Genomic DNA, 27,827 nt, shown 5'->3' on the forward strand with positions numbered 1-27,827 from the left:
TCTCCTACTCCAAAGCAAAGATTGATATAAATGTCTGACAATATTCACACAAGAAGTCTTTGCCATAAGGAAAGCCACGATCACTGAGCACAGAGCGATGCAAGGACTGCAGCAGACCTAGACTGATGTGGGACAATACCATCCCAAGGAACACGCAAGGACAATCCTATGGCAATCCGGATAGGTTATGATCTAATTACTGTCATGAATTCACGTGGAAACTGCTGACACTGGAGTGCAGGATAAATTGCAAACCCATAATAAGGATAGAATTGCTAGCACCTGCTGGAGTGGGGGATCGACTTGCAAACCCTCAGGGGTAGGATTCAGCTGGCACCATCTGGTGCGGGATTGTCGGTGCTCTCATGTCACTGCAGGCTTCCAGAGTGCCCTTGGCCTCTGGCGATCTTGTGGGGAGATCTCTCCCCATGACCTTTATTCTCTTCCCCTATCCTTACTTTGCCTTCTCTGAGTAGCTTAACTTCTCTTTCAAGCCACCCTAAAGCTACACCCCCCCCCATTTGGACCTACCTTCACTATCTCTCCACGCAACATTTATACTTTTTTTTTTTTTTTTTTTTTTAAATTGGCCTCTGTCAGGGGTGCCTCCGTAGCCAGGTGGGCAGGAGCAGCAGTGCATAGCACACGCTTCTTGATTAGACCGGTGTTCGAGCCCGTGACCACCAAATACGGAGGATGCGGAAAGGTCAGGGAATGACCACCACATATCCCCGGAGCAATATGGCCTTAGTTGCTAATGCTCCTAAATAACAAACAAACAGCCTCTGTCAGGAAGCTCAGGTGACCCTTGGCAGAAAGAGCCAGAGTATAATGGGTAGCATGGCTCACCTCCATGTGGTGGTGGCAGTGGGCAATGTAGTGTCCCACTAGGGGGCCTGCAGCCAAAGAGACACAACAGAACAAAACACTACATAAACCAGACATTACACTTTTTTCGGGCTTTTGCAGTTGTTTTGCATTCCATCACAGAGTACATACGGTGCAGATGTGGGAACCAGCGGAGGCACCTGACCCTAAATACTATGCCACTATGTTAAAGTGTCTTGGAATAGAAAATAACCCACATTGCCATGGTGAAGAGGAGTCCTGGGAACACCTTATGTATGAGTGTCCCACTTACGCCGTCAGCTTCAATTCCTCACAGAGATACAAGGAAACCCCCACAATCAGGAGTCAACTTTACTACAGGAAGAGGCTACATACCTAGCCTTAACATATTACGCAGAGGCTGTATTCAATTTTAGAAGAGCTAGACTTGGGAAACTAAGGATAGAACAGAACAATGCACCACCCGTGCCTGTTAGTCAAACAGGATCCTTTCATGTTGCATCCTTCTACTGTAGGCCAGGAAAGAATATAAATCCCAGCATTCATTATCTACAAAATGTACTGACAATTGTTCCAAATTCTAAGATAGTAGTCTTCATGGATGCCAACTGTCGGTCAAGCCTCTGGCAAAACCGTATAGTTGACAGACCAGGAACATATAATGGCCAACTCCTAACAGACTACCTAGCCACTTCTATCCTACAGGTAATAAATAGATCCCACAATCTACCTACAGTAGTACACTGTTGGAAAGTGATATAGATATAACTTTGGCCACTACTTCCATATCCACCAAAATTACAGATTGGATGGTCCAAGAAGCTTGGAACACCTAAGACTATAGGGCTATAACTTTTAGCTTAAAGAGATAAATAGACAGCCAGATACAGCCACCCCAAGATATAATCAGATACAATTTAAAGAAAGCCAACTGGCAGACTTTCACAGATGAAATCCAAAACCAAATAGAACAGCAGCAGACTCAGATCCCGGATGAACACAACTTAAATTTCCCGACTATGCTTCAAAAAGCATCCAACCTAGCAATACCCAAAAGAAAACTGAGGAAAAATGCTGTTCCCTGGTGGTGCTCTGAACTTGATAAACTTCAGCAAAGGGAGTAATATCAAGAAAACTGAGGAAAAATGCTGTTCCCTGGTGGTGCTCTGAACTTGATAACTTCAGCAAAGGGAGTATATCAAGAAAACATTTCCAGAGAGTAAGGGCAAATTGGCCCCAGATTGAGGCTCTCAAAAAGGACTCTCAAGATAGGACTCTCAAAAACTCATATACTGCTAATAAGGACAAAAAAGGAATTTCTGCTCTCCTTACCCTTTTAATTTTCGGTATTTTGTGTAAATTTCACTTCCATCTTTGCACTTTTATCAAACCCATTAATTCCTCCACACACACACACACATATATATATATAACGTGTGTGTGTGTGTGTGTGTGTGTGTGTGTGTGTGTGTGTGTGTGTGTGTGTGTGTGTGTGTGAAGAAAATTCAAAGTTGTGTGAAACAACAACTTTATTCTTGTTTTTATACAGAAATATAATAACTTTATTTATCATCAATTTGCTATACATAGATCGAATAATTTGAAATATGTATACAATTATATATACAGCCAGGCCTCGCATAACGCGATTTCGATTAACGAGATTTTCAGTTAACGCTATTTGAAAAATTATACCACTTTTCACTTTATATGATGCAAATTTCCAGTTAATGCGATCTTTTTTATGCGATAGTTGAAAAAGATTTGAATCGTGCATTAAGCTTACAGTGAGTCGTACGGTCAATAAACAAATTGTTTGCCTGCTGCCTGCCTCAGTGTGTTCCATCAACCATTGGAAGAAGATGTGTTACTTTTTTGTCTCCTGCTCATAAAGTCAATGCACACTTGCATAAAAATTCAAATTTTTAAATGAGCCAGATGAAAATGTTACCGCAAAGGAGATAACGGTAAAAGAATTAGCTGAAATCTTTTGTATCGTAGAGAACCTCAAACAAAAGGTTTGAGGTTCTCTGCGATATTTACTTCGCCAGGGCCCAGAGAAGATTGTTGTCGGCTATCGGAAATTGACTGATGAAAAGAGAAAGTCAACACTGTTCAAATATTTCCACAACAGTCATTTCTTCGTTGTGTATTTTATGTCAGAGGTTCCCAAACCTTCTCGGTTCACGGCACCCTTAGTGGTTCCCAAACTTTCTCGGTTCACGGCACCCTTAGTGTCTCAGTAATTTTTTCAAGGCACACCCAGACCAAAAGAAATACCTAACAGTTCCGTTTAGTAGTTAGGTCCAAACAACTTAATAAGAAATGTTGAAACTGTGAACTGCCTCGAGCTAGTAGTTCGCGTGGTGTCTGACAGATGTCGAGTATCGCTGTGTTTCCCTCGAAAATTTAAAATATTCCGCAGCGCACTGTTTGGGAACCCCCTGTTTTATGCAATAAACATTTAATTCCATAATTATTTTCATTATCTTTTACATTGTATACATTTAAAAAGTTATTTAAAAGGTATTTTTAAAATTCTTTATGGACATTACAGAAGGTCAAGGACCAATTATAATTTTTCCTATTGATTATTATATTCGATTAACACGTTTCCGTTTTGCATGATTCGCTCGCAGGACGAATTAATCGCGTTATACGAGGCCAGCCTGTACTAATCGTGTCGAAAATAAGCATTGTTCTATTACAAAATTTTTTGTGGTTCACTCAGTATATTTTTAAGAAAAACATTACTTGATACCTTCTGAATGTTTCGCGGACCCCCTGGAACTGGTCTGTGGACCTCAGTTTGGGAAATGCTGGGTTAGAGCAATCCCACATTTAAATACTTTCCTTCTCATATCACATTTTGAAAAAAAAATTTTTTTTTCAAAGCTTAAAATTTGGCTTTGGGAAAGGGATGATAGAGACAAAATTCTAGGAATTGTTAATCGTGCATTTGTTTACTTCATACAGATCATTTTTGGTGCAAATGACGTTCATTTCACATTTAACCTCTAGTTATTCATCACTATTTGTACACTCTTCAGTTGTTTTTTTTTTTTTTTTATTTCATTCAACTTTATTTGTCCACTTTCCTTGCTGCACAGTAATTAGTGTTTTTTGCGTGTGCATAAATAATCATTAATGACAGCATTACTATGTTAATATCACATTTATACAATAATAAAGATACATTTAGTTTATGTTCATAAAACCTTTTTTAAAAATTTTCATTCTTTTTAAGTGAAAAATAAAAATGGTTGAAGATGCCAAAATAGTGAGCATTAAATGTGCAGGTTTTCAAGTTAATCACTGCATCATAAATATTTAAAAAAGTGCTAAAAACAAAATCAGTGTTATTTACAAAAATATTATTTCCATAATAAGAAATATATGAAAAATAGTCGTTAATAAAGTTATTTGTTAAGTAAGTTAAATAAAACTGATTAATTTAATCTGAACAAATATATTTATTACTCTGTAAAGCTTTTTCAGGTTGAGTAATATTTTTAAGTTAGCATTTGCACATTAAGGGAAAAATGTGTCACTTGAAGAGAAAAAGACTGTCATTGGAAATCTGTAAAAGCAGTGTTTCTCAACCTGTAGTGTTTCTCAACTTGAAGTATGCTTCAAGTGTACTGCAGAAAATGCAAATTAAAAAATTAAAAGTTTTATAATAAAAATTAATTCAAACAAAAGTTCATTTATTTATGCTTCACTGATCTGAGCACCTTCCAGCAGTGAATGTAACATCAAGTTTTGATTTCAGGTACTAAATCTGATCACCTATACTACACAAATAATAAGTATATCATTAAATATACCCAGAGCCGCTGTGACCCTATATACCACCAGTCAGCAAAATCAAATTGCTGCCCCAAAATATTTTGATTAAAAAATAAATTTAGGCATAAATAATTATTATTCATTTATTGAAAAAGAAAACAATTACAGCATATCTCACATATAATATAATGAAACAACAAAATATAATATAATCAAACAAAAATAACAATTTCATTCTAAAATTCTGGAAATAATCTTCAAATTATAATCGCCGTAATCGTACTCTATTACAATAATAATACAAAAGAAAAATTATAAAGTTATACAAATTTGTTTCCTTGCTTTAAGAGATGCAAATTTATTAATTACTTATGTTTATTTGTTCCAAATGATCATTTTCTATTGAAATTATTGCCAAATTAGAGAGGCGTTGTTGAGACACTGTCGTCATAAATAATTTTTGATTAATTCTAATTTTGAAAAACTGCATTCAACTGAGGCAACTGAAACTTTACTAGTTTCAGTTGCCGCATAAAAACTGGCATGAGCATTAGTAGTGGCATATAATGCAAGATAGCAAGCTTATAAGCTTATACAGCATCACAAAAAAAAACCCACTTCCCATTCACCTCTCCATCCGCTTCAAAGGTTTGTCCAATTTCTCCTTGAATTTATTTAAGCTATCAACTTCCACAACTACAGATGGATGTTTGTTCCAGCATTCAACCACTCGCTGGCTAAATGCATTCCGAACATCTATTCTGCAACTGTCTTTCCTCAATTTGAATTTATGGCCCCTCAATTTGAATTTATGCCCCCTCAACTGTGTAATTGAGCAAGAGGAAGAATCCCATCAGCATTCAGCTTGCTCAAACCATTTAAAGCCTTAAACACCCCAATTAGATCACCTCGCAGGAGCCTAGTATCCAGATGCTGCAATTTACAGAACTTTAGCCTTTCTTGGTAAGAGCACCCATTTGTTTCCTCATTTGCATAAATTCTTAATGCTACATTTGGAAAACTATCTGTAATTGTTTTTAAAAATATATTGTAACACTTCAAATGGAGTAATATTGTCTTTAATATAAATTTGAAGTACTCATAAGTTCTTCAAATAATGCTAAACCATCAATAACAGACTCATTACGATCAATGTCACTTAATTTAATGTGTAAATCTTTTCAATGATTTAATAATGACCATTTTTTTAATTCAGAAATATTATAAAATATTTTAAATATTTCTAAATGTTCTTTCATATTTCTAAACCTTTCAGTTAACAAGAAAATTGTGTCCATAATTTGAAAAAAAATTAATTTTGAAATTTTGTTTCGGATCCTGAATTGCTTCCTCTCTACTTTCATAATCGAAATGACATCTTTTCAATATTTTCCTTACAGTGCTTGCTTCTGGAAAGATAGCCATATTATTAGCCCAATCAACAATTTTTTGGAATGCTTCCTCTGCTCTATTTTCTTTAAAATATTCTGTGATTTCCCATAGGTAGCGGGTGTAAGGCAAGGATGTTCCATATTTCCCGTGATATTTTATTCATATGCAAGGAGCATTGATGAAAGAGTTCAAAGAAGAGCAGAAATGAGGTGTAAGAGTAGGAGAGAAGATAAAGACAATATGATTTGCAGATGACTAGATACTGATTGCTAATCATGAAGAATTACATTACAGCACAATAAAGAAATACAATATTAAGATTAACAGCAATAAAACCAAGGTAATGTTAATTTCAAAGTGGCCAGGGATAAAGAGATAAAGAGAAGAAATAAAGCACCCTCAATAACAAAAGAAGTTCAGAAAGCAATTAGCCAAAATGAAGAATGAAAAGGCACCCAGAAATGATGGTATCCTAGCAGAACTATGGAAATTCGGAGGCGATGCAATGTTAAAGCACCTCGCACAATTGTTTAATCTAATTTTATTTACAGGTGATATACCAGAAGACTGGAAAAGTGGAATGATAGTACCTATACACAAAAAAGGAGATAAAGAAAATTGTCAGAATTTTCTTTATTTTTCCTTTAAAGGAAAAAAGAATTTTCCTTTAAACCATATATATAAAATATTTATAAGGATCTTACAAAATAGGATACTTAAAACATATGAAGAAACAATAGGGGAAGAACAAGAAGGATTTAGAAAAGACAGATCAACAATAGACCAAATATTCACACTAAACATCATTGCAGAAAAATATTGGAATAAGAAGAAACCTCTTTATCTGTGCTTCATCGATTTCAAGCAGGCATTTGACTCTATAAACAGAGAAAATTTAATATAGCAACTACAAAAAATCCCACTTGATCATGAAATAATCATGTTTGTAAACAATTTCTACAAAAATACAAGAGCAATAGTAAAATTCAACAACCTTAAAACGGAGACATTTGAAATTTAAAAAGTCATGCAGGGATGCCCTTTATCCCCATATCTATTTAATATCTATCTAGAAGAACTAATGAAATCAACTGAAGAAAAAAAAGAGGCACAATAATACAGTGGTACCTTGGATTGCGAGTAACTTGGTCTACGAGTGTTTTGCAAGACGAGCAAAAATTTTTAATAAATTTTAACTTGATAAACGAGCGAGGTCTTGCAATACGAGTACAGTCAGCCCTCGTATAACACGTGTTCACACTACACGAATTCGATCATACACGATTTATAAATACGAGAACGATATAGCTTATATAACACGAACCGAATTCGCTTATGCACGATTCGCCTTTGTGTTTACAAGAAATGGCAGTCGAACGCAGAATCACCCCCAACCAAACGCAACACAATAGGAATGAAGAGAAGATTCTGAAAATGTATTTTTTTTTTTATATCAGTGAAGGGGAAACACATTTCACCATAATAACATAAAAACTAACACAATTTCAGCCATCAGTATAATCACAAATGCAATTAGATCGACTTTACTACCAGTTTATAACAGATTCCACTAGCAGGAACATAACTGGAAATTGTTTTTATTGTTTTATGGTAGTAACCCATAGAAATGTGCTTTAGTAAAATGTGAGGTGTTAATAGTGTATCTCTGCCTTTATAGTGTTGTTTATTCAATTGCTACACGCGCGCGCAGCTTTGTTTATGTGTATCAAGCGTGCCTCCTCATTTTGTAATAGTGCGAGCGATGAATCTGTTTAACGACAATGCAATGTCATATTTCCGTGAAATCCTCAAGAGGAGGCAAGTGCCATTGGAGCGGTTCCTTGTTAAAGTTGCACAAAAAGAAAGAGTCAACAGATAGCAGTGATTCCGTTAGTAACAGTGAAAGGCGTCTTACCATAAATTCAATTGGTTTATGTATATTAAATTTAAATATTAAAAATATGAAAAGGTAAGTATGTATTTTGTATTAATCATTTTTACAGTATATGAATATTTTTGAGTTTTGGAACAAATCATCTGGGTTTCCATGATTTCTTATGGGAAAATTTGTTTTGATATACGAATGCTTTGGATTACGAGCATGTTTCCGGAACGAATTATGCTCGCACACCAAGGTACCACTGTAAATGGAAAAAATAAAAACCACATAAAATATGCAGATATTGTGATTTTAACAGAAACCAAAGAACAACTAAATGAAATATTAATAAACATCGATAGAGCAAGCAACAATTTTGGAATTAATATTAATATAAATAAAACCAAAGTAATGGAAATCGGAAAAAACATATACATCCAAAATCAACGAATAGAACAAGCACAACAATTTGTACACCTGGGCTCTAATAACCAGAAACCTAAGTAATCACAGACTGAACATCGGATGGACAAATCTCAAATAGCCTAAAAATTAAACTATATGAAACTGTTGTTATCATACCCACAGCAACTTATGGATCAGAGAATTGGAGAATAAATAAGAAAGAAAGGCAAAAAATAATGGCATTTGAAATTAGATGTCTAAAGAAAATCAATAAAACAAATTGGAGAGAACATAGAACTAATGAACAAGTAAGGAGAAATCTAAATTTTGAACGCAGAATAATAGAGCAGATCTACAAAAAACAACTTCAGTGGTTTGGACATGTGAACCGGATGAAACAACACAGGCTGCCTAATGTAGTACTGACAGGAGATAAAGACCACCAGGAAGACCTAAAAGAGAATGGCTCCAATGGCTAAAGGAAAACACAGGCTTTCAGAGTTATCAACAAATGATGCAAGATTCAAGAGGTTGACAACAATGGAGGACGATATCTAAATAGGGACTCAACCCGTGCCAAACAGAAGAGTAGAATGACGATGATGATGGAAGTGGCCAAGAAGAAGAATCAATATAACATCAGGTGGAATAATATTGGAACAGGTCGACAGATACAGATACTTGGGAAGCATAATGACAGAAAATGGAAAAAGCCTGGAAAAAATAAAATCAAGAATTGCAATGGGCAAAGAGGCATTTAGTAAGAGAAAAGAACTATTGAGAAGAAATTTCAAGGAGTTAAGAAAGCAAATGGTGAAAACATTAATATGGCTGTTGTACTATATGGCTCCCCAAGACGTGGACACCAGGAAAGAGGAGATGACAGCTAGAAGCTTGAGATGTGGGTGTGGAAGAGAACAGAAAGGGTGAAATGGGTGGACAGAGTGAGTAATGAGATTTTGAGTAAAGTAGAAGAGAGAACATTAGTAAAAAATTAAGAGAAGACAAAATAACTTTATAGAACAAGTATTGAGAAGAGAAAGCATGTAGAGCAGTGGTGGCCAACCTTTTACATACCATGCGCCAATTTTTTCACATACGAGTTCAGATGCACCATACAACTCAAGCACCTTTTCTACCTTCTTACGTTCATGGTTGGAAAATAGGGATAGGGGTAAGATCTGCTTCGCTTAGGGGAGGAAAAAGAATAACTCAAACATGGAACTAAATTAAATAATGTACGCCAGTTCAAAAGACACATGTTTATTGGAGCACCAATCTACAATAGTGAGTTGTTTGTTTGTTATTTGGTTTTTAGGAGCATTAGCAACTAAGGCCATATTGCTCCGGGATATGCGGTGGTCATTCCCTGACCTTTCCGCATCCTCTGTATTTGGTGGTGACGGGCTTGAACCCTGGTCTAATCAAGAAGCGTGTGCTACGCACTGCTGCTCCTTTCCACCTGGCTACGGAGGCACCACAATAGTGAGAGATGATCTCTTGGACGAGAGGGCAACCGCTGTCGTGGAACCCGCTGATGGTGCTACAGCTGCCAGAGAGTCTCATTTGGTGAAGATAGCTCTGTAACCACAGTTGTTGAATGTGATGAGAGAGAGAGAGAGAGCTCTGAGCGAGATCAGGTTGGAACTTGGAGTTGTCTGTTCTCTCTGCTCACTAGAAGTCCAGGCATATCCTTAATAACCTTTTTAATAAAAGTATGTTTATGAACATAATTAACATTTTTAAATGATTTAATTATTGTATGTAAAGCAATTTCTATTACAGCACATAAACATTACTTATAATTAATGAGACTTTTGAGCCTGTTTGGATTTCACCAGTCTTTCAATGTTTGGTGTTAAATTTGTTACTGAGAGCAGCAGAGAATTCTTCAAATTTGAATCAGTCATTCGCGACCTTGTTTTGCTTTTGATCAATTTCATGGATGAAAATGTTTGTTCACATCTGCATGTCGTTCCGAAACGACATATATAATTTTTGGCAAATTTTCTTAGTTCTGGGAAATGTTCACAGGGTAATAAACGCCAGAAATTAATCATGTCAGAAGCATTTTGATCTGAAAAAAGCTCATCAAATTTCATTTTTAATAATGAATTTGTTTTTAAATCAATAAGTTCCATTTGTATATTACTAGGCATCTCAACTATGTTTTTTTCACTAAGTAAAAATGGGTTTATAAATGTGAGCATGTAGTTTTCTTCTTTAGCCAAATCATGAAAACGACTTTCAAATGACACTTGCAATAACTTGATTTTTTCAAGATATTTTGTCTGATTACTATCATCCACAGCACATTCATTCTGCTCTTTCAAGTGTGGAAATTGACTTAAATCCTGATTTTCTAACTGAGAGATGAACAGTTTTAATTTCATTTTAAATGAATTGATGCTATTTACTAAGCTAGGAAATAATTTATTCATGCCTTGTAGTTTCGAATTTAGATAATTGAGATGACTAGTAACATCAACTAAAAATGCCAAATCAAATAGCCAGTTGTTATCTAATAATAAGTTTCTCTCATCAGGTAGTTCATTTTCCTGTTCTAAAAAATTATAAACAGCATTTTTCAATTTCCAAAATCTACTCAGAACCTGTCCTCCAGAAAGCCAGCACACCTCATAATGAAGGACAAGTTCACCATATTCCAAATCTCGTCTGTTTAATGCTCTTGCTCTAATTTTATTCACAAATTTCACAACCGGTAACATAACATGCTGCATATTTAAAGTTTTTCCACACAGTGCCTCTTGGTGTATAATGCAGTGATATTTTAGTACAGGACGATTTAAAAAATTTTCAAGCAAAGTTGTAGTGCCATTGACTTTACCTGCCATTGACGGCGCTCCGTCAGTACACACACACTGATGAGTTTACTATAATCTGATTTTAGATTTTCTAGGCATGATTTTACTTTTTCAAATATGTCTGATCCTCTTGTTTAACCATGCAATGCCTCCAGACTGGCAAGTTCTTCAAAGACATTAAAATTATCATCAATTCCTCTTATAAAAATGCTTAACTGGGCTACAACTGGTCTGTTGATTCATCCAAAGCTAGAGAAAAGAAAGTACAAGAATGGACAGGATCTTCCAGTTGCTGAGATACATCCTGAGAGAGTTCCTTGATACGTCTCGTAACTGTCTGCCTTGATATAGCAATTTCGTCTGCTTTCCTTTCAATACCTTTATTACCAAGATGGCGTGCAAATATTTGGAGACAAGGCTTAACAATTTCTTCTCCATCAGAAAAAGGTTTCTTTTTTTTTTTTGCCAATACTAAAGCAATTTCATAGGACACTTCCATCATCGCCAAGTCTTCACAACTTACTTTAGCAAATATATTTTGTTTCTTCTGATTTCTTCCTTTTTCTTAGTCACATATTCTTTTCGTAGCTCAGACCCAAGAACGAGCTTCATTTTTCCTTCTATGTTAGTCTGATGCTGTGATTTATAGTGTCTATTAAGATCATGTCTTTTATTATGTGGAAATAAAAGTTATAAGGAAATAAAACTTTCACACACAATGCAAAACAGTTTTCCTGATGAACTTGCTATAAATAACAAATCATTTTCCCACTGTTCATTAAATTCACGTTTAATATCACTTTCTGCTTTTCTTTTGCTCATTTTCTTTTGCAATGTGGTGGATAGAATGAATAAAAAAAAAAAAACCGAAAAGTACAAAACTCTAGAAGTCTAAATGCTGAAAAAGGACAAACAGATCCCAAGTATGTACGTCGTATCACACAGAATATCAATTGTAAACTGTCGAAAATTTTCGACAAACTAATGAGCAGGCGCGACCGGGGACAGGGGAGCTCCCCCCCCCTACTTTTTCTTGAATTGGCAAAATGCGATTGATGGAAATTTCTCGTAGATGAAAATACCTCAAATTTATCATTTCATTGTTTCCTTTTAACTTGAAAGACTTCCGACAAAGGATCTATTTGTATATTCTCAGTCCCCTGAAAAAGTCACGTATTGCATTTATTTTTCCACTTGTGCATAGAGTCAGGCACCAGAGGCAACGGACATACAAAAGAATGGGCGACTAGGTGCTCGATATATTTTCATAGCCATAGATCACTTACGGTCAAAATTCAGAAATGCCTTTTTTTGGAGACTAATTTATTTCTTTTGCTAAATTGAGGGAATTGACACGTTTATGTGCGTGTAAGTGGAAAGAAGGTGGTGAGTGTCTTAAGCCATATGCGGAAGGACCTGAAATGAAAGGAAATAGAACCAAAGAATCGGCAATATGGGCTTTGGGTACTTAAGAAATTCTATGATGAAATGCACCACTTGTAATCTTCCAAAGTGCCACGTTTGGCGCACATGCGCCATAGGTTGGCCATCCCTGATGTAGAGGAAAGGGACTGAAGGGTAGATGTGTGGGAAGAGAACTTTCCCACACATCTACCAAGAGAAGAGAACTACTAGGACAAGGAGAATTGGAATGATGGATTGGATGATAACAGGAAATTATGCAGGAATTAAAAGGATAGGACAAGATAGAGAACCATGGTCTCCATGGAGTCCTGAACTTGTCTGAGGGCAGAGAACTTGAAGAAAAAGAAGATTTTGTAACTACAAAATATAAATATGAAACACAGATCCAGATAAGCAAATTAACATGTCTGCAATTTCATGTACTGTATTTATTTCAAATGAATTATTTGCCTGCCTTGTTGAATACGCAGTGGCAGATTCGGAAAAAAAACATGACAGGAGGAGCACCATGTTGTGCCTTGTTTGTGCACAGAGCATAAAATAATGCACAGAACAAAACAAATATGTTGCTGAAACAGAATGTGACTGGCAGACACAGGCACACAGCTAGCCTGAATTACTTTGAAGTAAATATTACGCATGACCAAACTAAGTGATGCCTCGAACTAGAATGGCAATCACATCATCATCAGTGTTGCCAACTGTAGTCAGTTGAAAATAGCCGAGCCACAATGCAGAAATAGATAAAATATATTTCTGATAGATAGAAATAAATAAAATTAACAATGAAAAAAAAAATTTTTTTTTGTAGTTAAAGAGAATTTAAACGATTGGTGTATATTCTCTGAAAAATGACATGAGGACACATGCCCTACCCTGTGTTCACCAGTGCTGGTCATCTGATTGGTTTTAACCAATCAGGTTACCAGTGCAACTTCTGGGTACGTGGGACATGCGGTTGGATAGGTTTTAAGAATAACACTAAGTTGAAGAATGGTAATCCCTTTGGCTCTTAATTCATGCTTAGCAGCAGCACTAATTGACTGAATTGTTTGAAGGCCAGAGGTGCAAACAATGCATTCCCAGCAAAGTCTCTCGTAATCTGTAGTTATATGGAAGTAATATTCATTTTACTGAAACTATTTTAAATGCAATTACCAAGAAGAATTTAAAAAAAAAAAAAAAATGCTATATAGAAAAAATTTCTATGAAGAAGTTTGTTAAACAGAGGTCCAACTTGTACATGTCAAAAATATTTTTGGCACCCTCAAACTGCCGCCCGTAAGCAACGCTTACCTCGCCTATCCACGTGAGGCAGCCCTGAATAAACCCAACAGAAATAACTTTCTGTTTGTGAATATATGAGTATAGTAGTGATTGCAGTGTGTGGCAAAATTTTAGCATCTTAAATGTGTGGCAAAATTTTAGCAACAAGGTTGAGAAACAATGTTACAGAGATAGGTTATTGCAAAAAAACATAAAAGTAAACATCAGAAAAAAGTGTGTACAGTATATGTTTGTCGCTTGTTAAAAGAAAGTTTTAATAAAGATAGATGAAGTATAGCAGACTCTCGATTTACCGGGATCGGATTAACCGGGACACTTCGAAACTCCAAATTAAAAAAAAAAAAAAAAAAAAAAAACCAGAAATCATAAAAAAATTCAAGTAATAACTAGAATAGGTATAAACAGATGTTTTGCAGCCAAGTTGTAAATAAGGGACAAGAAGCAGGCGTTATAAGTCGGCATTAGGAGATTTGTGTGCGGGTGTGAAGCCCTGTCTTCACACCCGCCCCTCGAAAAAAAAAAAAAAAAAAAAAAAAATTGATTTAATCACTATTTGATTTAAAATTGACATAGTAAAAAATAAATGCGTGTTCAATATGCACTACTCGTGTATTGGACATGCAAGTAGTGCTTGGTAAGTTTTCGTTTTTTATCTATCGCCATACTTTTTACGTAGGTTGCTGAACATATTTCGACACAATAAGTCCCCGACTTATGTTACGTTATTTATTTTTTTATATATGTCTGAAGATTTCAGTGAAGGGGACACATTTCACCATAATAACATAAAAACCCACAGAAATCCAGCTATTAGTATCATCGCAAATGCAAGAAGATCGAGTTTACTACCCGCTTACAATTAATTGCACTAACAGAAAAGCTCAGTAATCCGGAAAGTGCAAATTATTTTCGTTTTATGGCAGCGACCTCCAGAAATGTGCTTTAGTAAAATGAGAGTTCACGTGGGATGATAATAGTGAGTTTTTGCCTTAATCCTGTGAAGTTCTTTTCAGAAAATTTAATATTGACTGTTATCATGGTGCCGACTAAGAGAATAAGTGACAGCGGTACTAGTAAATCCATCAAGAAAAGGAAAAAATTGATTTGGATCAAAAAATTAAAATAATAAGGATGTATGAAAATGGCCAAACATTAACAAGTATCGCGCAGAATTCAGATTTGTCACTATCAACAGTGAATACAAAGGAGAAAGACAGAATACGAGAAGCAGTTGACATCAATGAAGTCAACTATAATAACCAAGGCTACAAAATACAAATCTGTTTTTACAGTACAAACACTATATAATATCGGTGTAAAAACACCATAAACAAAAGACAGTACAAAATCATGCATTTTTTCTTGCTTTTATGTTTTCTTTTCTTATGTGCCACTCTGGCCACTTCACTGCTGTCCCCAGATAAAGTTTTTAATTGAACTAATTAAAAATATATAACTATTTTTCTTCTGAGGATATTATGTGGTTTTTAAAATTTTGGTATACCAGGGAGTAGCAATATTTTATTTGTCATTCTAGAGTTACGTAAAACTCGACTACGTAAAAGTCCTGGAAATTATCTCTTACTTATGTCGGGAATTTACTGTATTTTTGGATTAACCGGGAAATTGATTATCTGAGATTTTTTTTTTTTACCATCTATCCCAGAAAATTGGGAGTCTACTGTATTGCATTTAAGCATGTACATGTATTTACATATTTATCTTAGAATTTTCACTGAACTAAATAAAGGTATTTTTGCATAAATAATTCTAGTTTTAAAGAAATGACTAATAATGAGGAGATAAGGATAAGGAAGATTTTAATGATAATTTTTTTTGATGACTCAATTTTGCTAAAGGGAGCAAACTGTTACATACAGACTACAAAGATACTACATAAAAGAAACATTTAATTGAGATAAATTGAAGCTAGGATATGTTACTCAAAGAAATTGCACTGGCACAGAAATAACACGAGCAGTGTGTGTGTGTGTGTGTGTGTGTGTGAGAGATCACATGATGATAACTATGTAACAAAGTCAGTTGAGAGAGAGAGAGAGAGATTCAGATGGAAATAATATATTTAAGTTGAAGCCTGAGACAGTTATTGAATAAAAAAATAGCAGTGAAGTAAATTTTAAAGTATGTGCAACACAAGTTTTATATCAAAAAAGATAAATTCAAGAGAGTTTGGTGGGATAAACATTTGACACTGTATGAAAGGAAAAAACCCAGTGTTTTGTTTGATTGACCACAACTTGTTTTGCTTCCTTCTTTTGGTAAGAAGGAAACACACACCATCATGGTTGATATTTTTACTATATCAAAAAGAATATCAAACATTAAATTACAGAAACCGTAAAACTCCCAAAATACTACATTATAGTGCACAATTTAATGGCATATAATATTTCAGTGTTATAACTTTACACTTATGAATGCCCAAATAAAAAACCCAACTAACAATGCAGTGGTACATGAAAAAATGTATGACTTTAAAGTTTCATGTATTATAATTATTCACCTTAAAGGACTGCTTAAGCTTCTTAACCTAGTGGTAGTGGCAGGTCATCTACTAGGTGACCCTTGAAAATATACCTACATTTCAAAAACTTTTTCTATCTTCCTAAATATAGTAAAACTCTTATTGCAATAGTTCCTGAAATGGTTTTTTTATGGCTTTCTTATAGAAATTGTGTGATTGGTCACCTGAGAGGTGACCCACCGTTATGTTTGCAACTACTTGGCTTTTTGCTTCAAAAGTGGCTTGGTACTAGACAAATAGCAACATAGTATTTGTTTAGTTTTAGTTAATTGTTTTTCTTCTGCTAGTTCGATAACCACCTACAGCCTTACTTAATTGTTTTCACACAGTAAATAAAATTTGAAAATGAAACCCAATATTCTCTCAAGACAGACACTATACTATGGAAACAAAGATATATACTTTCAAATTTTGCACACTGAGCATGCTAAATTTGAAATAAATTTTCAAAATAAACCTGAAAATAGAGTAACTGATATTGAATGTATATAATTTTATAATTTTAATAATATTTATATACATAAGAACAAGAAATACAAACAAATGCCTGTTTGAAATTTTGCAAACTTAAGCGTCTTTTAAAGTGGAAATTGGAAGATTTTTTTTTTTGCAATTTAATAGAATTAAACTTTTTTTTTTTTTTAAATAAGATGAAAAGCACATAAAGAGTTTTAATATTTCACCTTTTATGAAAACTTAAAGTACTTACAATAAGTACTGCAATCCATTATGAAAATATAAAATACTGGCATTCTTTAAACAAAATTCAAAAACACCCAAAAGATTTTCCAGAAATTAAAAAGAAAGTAGGGTGCCTGTCAAGTAAACCACCACCACCACCATTTCTGCTACCTTTTGGACAATATCACTGACAGCTTAAGAAACGAAACCCAATATATGAACCAAACGTCCAAAAACAAAGTTAAATAATAAACAGCCACACATATAGAAACTTCCATCAACTCCAAAATTCACCTGTGGTTCTGCATAAAAATCAACAGTATAATAATATTATAATAAATGAATTCTTAAAACAGTAACAGCACATACCTGCAATCATTATCTCTACCTCAGCATGTTTTAGGTTTGCTTTATCGTTTAAAAATAAGTTTACATCTCCTATCATAGACACTGTTTACAAAGAGAGAAAACTTTCTATTACTTACTCTGATATTCCGACAAAAAAATTCTGTTAGAATTTATTAATGACAATAAAAGGTTTATTTAATTTTTCTTACATAGTACACAAAAGTAGTCCAATAACAATGCATATGTGACAGGTGTAAACATCTGTAATAAGAACAGAGAATAAGAAAAAGCTTAAAAACAAGTTGATTACATACAATCTTGGTGCAGGGGAAGGAATTGATAAGTATAGGGTTCCATTAGTCTTCACTGTAGAAACACTGCTCAACAAAATTAACAGAACAAAATATTTTTCGTGAACATTTTATTGTGAATAGTGTCATCGAAGGTGAATATTCATGCAAATTCCGAGTATCCAATAGGACTCAATCTACCACCTTACAGAGCCACACATCATGCAAATAATTCAAGCCTATAAAAAAAACATGGGTTATGAACACATCACTTCATTTCCATTTTTTGGCTTGCTCAGTTAGATAGTCAGATCTCCAGTGCTCAGGATGGCAAGTCATCATCATTTAGATAATTCTTTGAGTTAGCAGGCCATTGGACAACTTGAAGCCAGGCAGTTGCAGGTGGTATATTGGCTTAATGTGTCGCACAGTGTCATCTCAGCGCTATGGAAGCAGTTTCAGGAGACAGAACAATTACAATAAGAGCTGGCCAAAGATGCCCAAGGGCTATGTAAACCAGAACAAGCCACTATCTCACTCTAACAGCAAGACAGAACTCTACAATATCCTGTCATCAACTGTCTCTTGAGGTTGTTGTGGCCAGAGATGAAAACATTTCCAATCGGACTGTGTTGAAAAAGTCTCAATTCAAGTGGACTCTACACAAGGAAGACAGTGGTTTGTATCCCATTAACCCTAAACCACCACAGAGCTCATTGAAACTGGTGCCACAAACATGTTACTTGGAGCCCTGACAAATGTGGTACAGTTCTGTTCTCTGATGAGTCCGAATTTAGCCTACAAACGGATTCTAAACGTTATTTCATCTGAATATGAGGAATGTGGTACTATCTCTCCAACATCAGAGAAAGGGACACTTACAGTGGCAGTGGTGTTCTTGTGTGGGGTAGAATAATGTTCAATGGCCGTACCCCTCTTCATGTTTTCGATAGGGGTACTGTAACTGCGAGGTACTGAGAACAGATCCTAGAACCCTATTAAGGATGCGATTGGCCCAGATTTTCTTTTCATGCACGACAAATCCACTGCACATAGAGCTCAAGTGGTGGAGAAATATCATGAAACTGAAGATAGAGAATGACAACTATGGTCAGCACAATCATCAGACTTAAATCCAATCAAGCATGTATGGGATGCCCTTGGACATCACATTGCATGACAACAACCAATTTCTTGAAAGAAAGAAAGAAAGAATCTTTATTGGTCACTCGGTGAGCTTATGTCTGCACTAGTGAAAGAATCGGATTTGTTGCCACAGAACCTTATAGACACCCTTATATCAAGGAAGATTCACTGCTGTCAGGCCTGTTTAGTCACTGGAGGGGAACATACACCATACTGATATCATGTTACCATATTTTCAAGCATCTTATATCAACTTCTGTAATGTGACCTTCTTGGTAATTCTTATACAACTCCTATAAGTGTCCCTTATATCTGTCCAAAGTTTCCCGCTGTTGCTGTCTCCTCATTTCATCATTATTCTATGGTACACCACCATACCAAATTTTGTCCCACTTCACACAAGCTGCATGAGTTACACCATGTTTTCTACATGTTCTGTTAATTTGGTCAAGCAATGTGGATTCGTTGGTTATTTGGTGTTTCGTGGCACATTGCAAACTAAGGCCATAATGCTCCAAGTCAAGATAAAGAAAACACACAAAAAATATATCTGGTAACTAAATAGGTTACCACGTCAAAATAAGAAAATGTATACCAAAAATATAAAAGAATAAATTCAAATATGCATGTATAAATTAATAGACTGTAAAAATTTAAAAACGTCAGACATATAGTCTTTGTCAGCTAGAATCTAGCTGAATATAAATGGTTCAGCCAGATTAAAAAATTCATAAAACAAATAACTTGCAATGGTAAAAAAGGGACATTCCATAAAAATATAAATAATGGTTAAAATAGTTTCACAGTTCCCACATATAGGTAGGACATTCACCCTCAGCAGAAAAGAGTCAGGTGACTGTGACCTATGCAGAATCAAGCAAGGCAAACTTCCCCTCTTTGGATGCTCTGTAGACTGGACTGCCATTAGGATTATAATTTGGTGCATATTTGCATGTAGTCTGTATAGGGGACCTACAGTGATCAGTTATCCAGAAAAAATGGCTGATTTGGCAGTATGGCCTAGATCAAACAGTGGAAGTACACTATGTTTAACAGAAGCATAAACTTGGGAACCAAAATCGAGTTTAGAACAGACAAGAGCTCAGTAGAAATAAAGAAGAGTACAGTGATCTTCACCCCATGAAATTGAGGAAAGTCCACAAAGGAAGTTAAGCCCTTTGACACACCTTGTCCTTAGCTAACGAATATGTTGTAGAAATGTCAGCTTCTTGTCAGAAATAAGTCATAAGAATTTGACTTCTGCTACCACTAGGATGCTGTTTTGCCCAAACCTTAATTTTGGATCAGGGTGAAGATTATGTTTGCAACACAAGTGGTCTTCTTATGACGAAATCTGAACGCATTAACCAATGACCAAGATATAAGGTGATCAATTGCTTTTTGCAACTGAATTTCAATGACCCTTGTATTGCATGAATGCAGGTCAATGAAAGAAAAAAATATCTTAAAATAATCAACGTAGAGGGCACTGTTTATCATTGGAAGTTGTTTTGTGAGAGAGTTTATTTTGATAGTAAACAGCATGACACTTAGAACAGATCCTTGCGGGACTTTCTCCTCTTGGAAAAACATTCAAGAGTGTGGATCCAAAATGAACTTGAAATAAGCAATTAGAAACTCACTTTTAATAAAAACAGGAAGGTTATCCCTAGAACCAAAGTTATGAAGGTCATGCAATATGCCAGTCTATATCATACTCTTCATTCAACATCAAAGAAAACTGCTCCAGAGTGGACCTGTTTCTTCAGAAACTGCACTGCTTCTTGGAAAGCAGACCATTTGTTTCCAAATACCATAGTAGGCGAGCGTTACCCGTTCTTTTCAGGACCATGTGTAAACAGCTGGCAAGAGTGACGGGGGATGATAGTTACTTGGATCCTTTCCTAGTTTTTGGGAAGACAAGAATGATTACCTTCCTTCAGTAATCTGGATATGCTTTGCCAAGAAAGATTCCATTATATAAAACTAGAAGATGATCCTTAGATTGTGTTGAAAGATGGTTTTTCATTTCATAATGGATGTCATCATGAGAGAATGAGTGCTGCACTTTAAACCTGTGTCCTGTGTAAAGTGCTTCCCTTTTCAAGAGAAGTTTGGTGAATGTTTCTTGCTTTTCGTTTTTAGGGCCAAGAACTCTGGGAGAAAGATGTTATTGCCAAGATTTTTGGCAAATGGTTCTCCTAGAGCAAAGGTTCCCAACTTTCTCAGTTCACAGCAACCTTAGTGTCTCAGAAATTTATTCATGGCACCCCTAGGCCAAAAGAAATTCCTAAGAGTTCCGATTATGAAGTAGTTAGGTCCTAACAACTTAGTAGCTGTTTGAAAAAATAATACACAAATTGAAAAAAAATATATTTTTATTTCATTCTTAAATAACCACAATCACCTACTCATTTTCCCTCGAAAATTTAAAATATCCAGTGCCACCCCTATGGATTCGCTGTGGCACCCAGAGGTGACGCAGCACACAGTTTGGGAACCATGGCTGGCCTTAGAGTATTTACAACTGCAGTTGGAACTACAATTGGACATCCACCATGCTCTAAGATCACTGAAGGGGATGGTGGATATTTTCCCTTCATTTTCTGAATCTTATCCCAGACTACTTTTGAGCTAGCAGTGTGGGTTATGAAGGAGATAAAATGGATCCAAGATTCCCTATGGCTTTGATGACATCAGATATAGAATGCTTTGGCATATACAGTGAAACTTCCCTTTAACGGACAGCCATAGGGAACGAAAATTTGTCCGTTAGAGAGAAATGTCCGCTAACAAGAAGTCTGAGGGAGAAAAAATAAAGGAAGAAAGAAAAATCGTTAACTTTAATGTAAAATTAAATTAAATTATATACAGATTTTGAACAATAATTTGTAAATAATATACATACAATTGTGCTATGCATATTATGACTTTATCTTAAGAAAAATACATACAGTAATCACTTATTTTCTTCTGCACCTTCTTACGGCTGATAATTTTGTTTTCAACATTTGTTTGGAGTGAAGAAACCACCGAAAGTCCTTCAGTATCTTCTTCAGCGGCGAAAAACATTTTTAAACGATTGATTTGTATGAGCACTTCTTCTATTTTCATCGTTAATATGTTCTTCGACAGAATGACCTCCTCCTATTTCTTCATCCTCATGAGGAACTTCTTGAAAAATATCAATGATAATGTCATTGATATCTAGAGCACCATCTTCTGTAGTGAGTCTATATCTTTGTAGCCAGGGTCACTTGTAGCGGAAGTATCGTACATTATCAATAGATGTTGAAGTTCTTGTTCTTCTTGGTTCTCCACAATGCTGTTCACAACTTCAATTTTTGTGTTTGAGAAGCCAGACTTTACAAAACAGTTCATGACAGTTTGTTTTCAAATTGCGTTTACTGAAGAGGAAATCCACTGAATCGCATCTAGGATGCTGAGTTTATTTGCAAGGTCACTTGCAAATGTTACATCGTTCATGTTTGCAATGAGATGTCTTAAAACACGTTTTCTGTAGTGAAGTTTAAAATTTTTTACTATCCCTTGATCCAAGGGCTGACACTCTGCAGATGTGTTTGGTGGCAGAAAAACAATTTGAATGTTGGACAATTCAATGTGCGGGTGAGATGCAGCATTATCCATGAAAAGAATAATTTTTCTGTTTTGTCGAATCATGTTTTGGTTAAAGTGACTTATCCATTCGCTCATGATATCTCGTGTCATCCACGCTTTTTTATTAGACTTCCAGTCAACATTCAAAAGATTCAACTTTAAGCCCTTGAAACAACGAGGATTTTGTGGTTTTCCTATAACAAGAGGTTGTTCAAAGTCTCCCAGTATATTTGTACACAATAGTACAGTCAAGCGTTCCTTAGAAATTTTTCCGCCCTTGCACTTTTCGTTTTTTAGACTCATTATTTTTTCAGGAAGAGCTTTAAAAAACAACCCTGTTTTGTCGCAGTTGTAAATATCCTTAGCTTCAAAATCACGACATAAATCTTCCAATTTGATGGTCCACTCTGTTACAACCCCAGTATCAACAGATCCAACTTCACCACATACGGTTTTCCAAGAAATTTTATGCCTAGTTTTGAACTTGTCTAGCTATCCAAAAGAAGCTTTGAACTCATTTACTCCCATAGATTTTGCAACCTCCAAAGCCTTTTCCCTAATAATAGGCCCATTAATGGGAATTTTTTAGCACGTGTGTGACAAAACCGCTCATACGTAACATTGTCAATTTGAAGTTCAACAGTTTTCGGGAATGATTATTGAACCTGATCATTTACGTGTTGCCAGAATTGTTTGAGCAGTTCATTTTTTTTCTTTAGGATGTCGCTTACCTGCGTCTTCCCGATTTTGAATTTTGCAGCGAGATTGCGAACACTATTTTTTTGGCCGATCATACGCATTAATGGGTTTGACTTTATCTTTTAAAGTTAAATGTTTACGAGAATACATTGTGCACTGAACAAAACTTTTTGCAAGCTTAGCAAGTAGCATAATGAGAGTAAATGACTGTGACGGTAGTATGGTCATCTCCACTTGTATGCCTATGGAACATTTCCCAGAAACCTGGGCATATGAGGGCCTGCTGTTATTTTAGCATTAGTAGAGGCAAACGATGCAAGAAAGCAAGCTTATGCAGCATCAGCGAAAAAAAAAAAAAAAAAACCCTCCCATTTCATCCCTCCATTTGTTCCAAATGCCTGTCCAGCTCAGCCTTAAATTTATTTAGGTTATTAGCTTCCACAACAAGAGATGGAAGCCTGTTCCACTAATCAACTACCCGCTGGCTAAAGGCAAATTTCCGCACATCTATTCTACAACTATCTTTCCCAAATTTGAAACTCTGCCCCCTCAGGTTCTTAGTCTGAGCAAAACAAAGAATCCCATCAGTATTCAGTTTGCTCAACCCATTCAAGGCCTTATACACCTCAATCAGATCACCTTGCAGGTGCCTACTCTCCAGGCGCTGCAATTTGCAGAACTTACCTTTCTTAGTAAGAGCACCCCTTTGTTCCCCTCACCAACCTTGTTGCCCTTCTTTGTACTCGTTCTAGCAACTTTACACCCTTCCTAAAATGAGGCCTCCAGACCTGTACACAGTACTCTAGATGTGGCCCAACCATTTCCTTGTATAACAGGATTATCACCTCCCTGTCCCTGCTAGCAGAATTCCTATATATCATTAACAACAACAAGCCCTGGCAGACCATCTGCACTGCTCAGCAAACTTCATATTTGGCTGCACAATTACCCCCAGGTCTTTTTCACTTTCCACTTCCCTGAGTGTAGTACCACCCAGTTGGTACATTTCTCTTCGGTTATTGCTACCCATATGCAGTACTTTGCATTTGTCAATGTTAAACTCCAGTTAAACTCCCAACAATTTTAAAGAAAGATTTTACAATTTCAGAAAGCTTATCTGAAATTGTTGGCATATCAATGCGACATGATAATTTCGTTACCAGCTCAACTTCCACATTCCACTAGACCTACTAAAAACTGGCAAATTTTCAACATCAGTTCAGCCATGAAGTGATCTTGGAAAATTTTTTATAATAAATGCTGTCATTGTTACTCAGTAAGTTCAGCATAGACTGAATCATTTGATTTATTGCTATAACTGTTTACTATTTCTACAGCTCCTCAATGTGGGTACCTGTACATGGCAAGGGGACCTCCCAGTGATGCTGCTGGGTTGCCAGATTAGCATCACTGAGATCAAACACCTATACCCTGGTTACAGGGTTACATGTTAGAATCTGTTTTTTTTACTGCTAGGATCAAGACTTACTGGAAATGTAGATATGATGCTCTAAGCAAATTTTGCATCCCATTCACGTTCTTGTGTGCAGTACCTGATAGTTCATGAGTAGTTGTCCCCTGGTAGGTTGTTATTATTATTATTATTAGCCATATAGTGCAAGGAAGCCTGAGGTTTATGCTGCACTAGCTAAAAAAAAAATTCCCAAGTTACCCTGAGAGAGAGAGAAATCACCAAGAAAGAAGAATGATGATATCCAGCTCAGGACCCTGGGTGTGCCAAGCCCATATTCACCAGATGTGAGTTCCTGTAGTTAAATGTAGATACTTTGGACATCAGAAATTTTAATTTACTCATATGAGTAATTTAAATCCTTCTCCTTCTTCTGGGCCCACAACAAGAATCTATCTAATCAATTAGATGATACAGACAGCACTTTTGCAAAAAGATTAGAACTGAAAATTCACCAGCATTGGTGATACCGCTTTTCCTGGTTCTCCATTCCACCAGAGAGCAAGCAATCAGGAAAATGTCATCCTTTTTCATCCAGAAAGAATCAAAAGGATTGGCAGATCTCCAAATTTCACGAAGAGTCTGCATTCTGGAGACCTTTTAGTTAAAGCATCATGACCAAAACATGCCCAGCAAATTCTGAGAGCCACATTGATGGGGCAAATATGGATCACCATAACCCCACATAAAACTCTGAACTCTTCATGTGGTGAAATATCAGGGTAGGATTATATTCATGTCTCTGAAGAAAAGATGTGCTGTGAATTGAAGGATCGAAGAGTGATGACAGCTGTCGAGTGAATATTGATGCGAAAGGATGGAAATATAGTTCCTACTCGAGTTTTCATCATTACATTCAATAACCATGGCTTTCAGTTTTCATCAAGGCAGACTACTTAAACTATTCAGTAAGGATTTACATTCCAAATTTGCTGAGGTGTTTTAAGTACCAAAAGTACGGCTACTCACAAACAGACTATCGTGGTAACCCTGTCTGTGCTCGATATGCCAAAGACCATGACAGCAAGGAATGTTCAGCTCCAAAGCTACATTGTACAAATTGCCAAGGAGACCACCCCGCATACTCTCAAGCATGCCAGCAGTGGAAGGAAGAGAAAAGAAATCCAAAAACTGAAAACAGCTGAACATTTCTTACCAAGAGGCTGGGAAATGCATTCACATAGATATACAAAGGTTGGCAGGGTTGTTAATGACAGTATGCTACTCCAACTGGATCATATCTAGATTCTTGTTGTGGGCCCAGAAGAAGGAGAAGGATTTAAATTACTCATGAGTAAAATAAATTTTCTGATGCCCAAAGTATCTACATTTAACTGCAGGAACTCACATCTGGTGAGTATGGGCTTGGCACACCCAGGGTCCTGAGCTGGATATCATCATTCTTCTTTCTTGGTGATTTTTCTCTCTCTCTCTCTCTCTCTCAGGGTAACTTGGGAATTTTTTTTTTTAGCTAGTGCAGCATAAGCCTCAGGCTTCCTTGCACTATATGGCTAATAATAATACTAATAATAACAACCTACCAGGGGACAACTACTCATGAACTATCAGGTACTGCACAATCAGGGATGCAAAATTTGCTTAGAGCATCATATCTACATTTCCAGTAAGTCTTGATCCTAGCAGTAAAAAACCACCCACCGATTGACCCCAGTTTGGGCGGTCTGGGACCTCCAGTCTTGTCAAAGCAGGGGCCAAAGTGATGTATTAGGGCTGGGTCCCTCAACTACCAGGATCTCCCTTTACAAGTTGTCATAGGTCATAGCATACAACTGCACATATCAGATTCTAACAATGTAACCCTGTAACCAGGGTATAGGTGTTGGATCTCAGTGATGCTAATCTGGTAACCCAGCAGCATCACTGGGAGGTCCCCTTGCCATGTACAGGTACCCACATTGAGGAGCTGTAGAAATAGTAAACAGTTATAGCAATAAATCAAATGATTCAGTCTATGCTGAACTTACTGAGTAACAATGACAGCATTTATTAGAAAAAATTTTCCAAGATCACTTCATGGCTGAACTGATGTTGAAAATTTGCCAGTTTTTAGTAGGTCTAGTGGAATGTGGAAGTTGAGCTGGTAAAGAAATTATCATGTCGCATTGATATGCCAACAATTTCAGATAAGCTTTCTGAAATTGTGAAATCTTTCTTTAAAATTCAGTGAGAAGTTTAAAGAAATTTGAATCCTTTTGACCTCAAGTGGTTTAATATAAAAGTATGCATAGTTCACAGTGCCTCAAATTATAAAAAAGTAGGTGCGTAGAGGACAAATATCTAAGTTACATTAAAGGGATTCTTGGTGTTATTTTTTTAAAATGTATTATTATTCATATGTTAGCATAATCACGTGTCATGTTCTTGGTCAAGCTGCTGACCAAGGGCATAGTGGAAAATTCTTGTTGAGAGAAGACTGAGTACACACATACTCTGTTTAACAATAGCATAGTGGGAGAGTTACCAATTATTTTTGTAGACTCTTTCTTCAGCTGTTCTTCTTTGTAACAAAGTGGTGATACACACGGATTCTTCAAAACATAAATCCATTATGGGTGAATATTATTCTTCCTTGATAGTGAGATTTCATGGGAAATTAAGGACAAAAATTCATGACATACTCTCCACAGGAATCCTCTTCCTGCATGAAAATACTCAGTCACAAAGCTCTGAATGATCTGAAGACAACTTCGGTTATGAATTGTATGGCAATCCTTTCTCCGTGCATTCCCCCTCTGGATTACTGCTTGCTTCCTACACTGAAAACATTTGAAAAGGCAACGAAACACAACACTTGGAGACAAATAAAGATACTATTCGCATGGCCAAGGAGTCGTTAGAGTACCAAATAAGTACAGCAATACCTCGCTTAGCAAGGCTTCAAACAGCACAGGTTTCACTATAACACGATTTTCAATTAAGTTTTAATGTACATATTAAAACTCATTCAATAGCCTAGATGCATACTCTACATATATGCTGCAGTGCCAACTCTATTGTCTAACATGTGCCAATAGCTCCCCTCAGGCAGTCAGCGGCAACGTGCAATAGTGTTCAGTATTCTTAATTCCATCCTGATGAGACGACATGATAGCTTTTCAAACTTTTCATAATTTATTTTTCAAACTTTTCATAATTTATTTTTACTCCTTTAAATACA

The 27,827-nt window shown here is 36.0% G+C and overlaps 1 protein-coding gene across 3 annotated transcripts in view; it reads right to left on the reverse strand.

Annotated features, from left to right (window-relative positions):
- Positions 1-27,827, reverse strand: part of Mnat9 (microtubule-associated Nat9) — a 146,609-nt gene that overhangs the window by 38,252 nt on the left and 80,530 nt on the right. For all 3 annotated transcript variants that reach the window (XM_090376984.1, XM_090376983.1, XM_090376982.1), the window contains one exon: positions 17,447-17,527. In XM_090376984.1, coding sequence (XP_090233110.1) covers positions 17,447-17,527 — 81 coding nt within the window. The remainder of the gene's footprint in view (positions 1-17,446; positions 17,528-27,827) is intronic.

This window comes from Mastigoproctus giganteus, chromosome 7 (assembly GCF_048544385.1).
Source record: "Mastigoproctus giganteus isolate SK-2022 chromosome 7, ASM4854438v1, whole genome shotgun sequence".
NCBI classification, from domain to species: Eukaryota; Metazoa; Arthropoda; class Arachnida; order Uropygi; family Thelyphonidae; genus Mastigoproctus; species Mastigoproctus giganteus.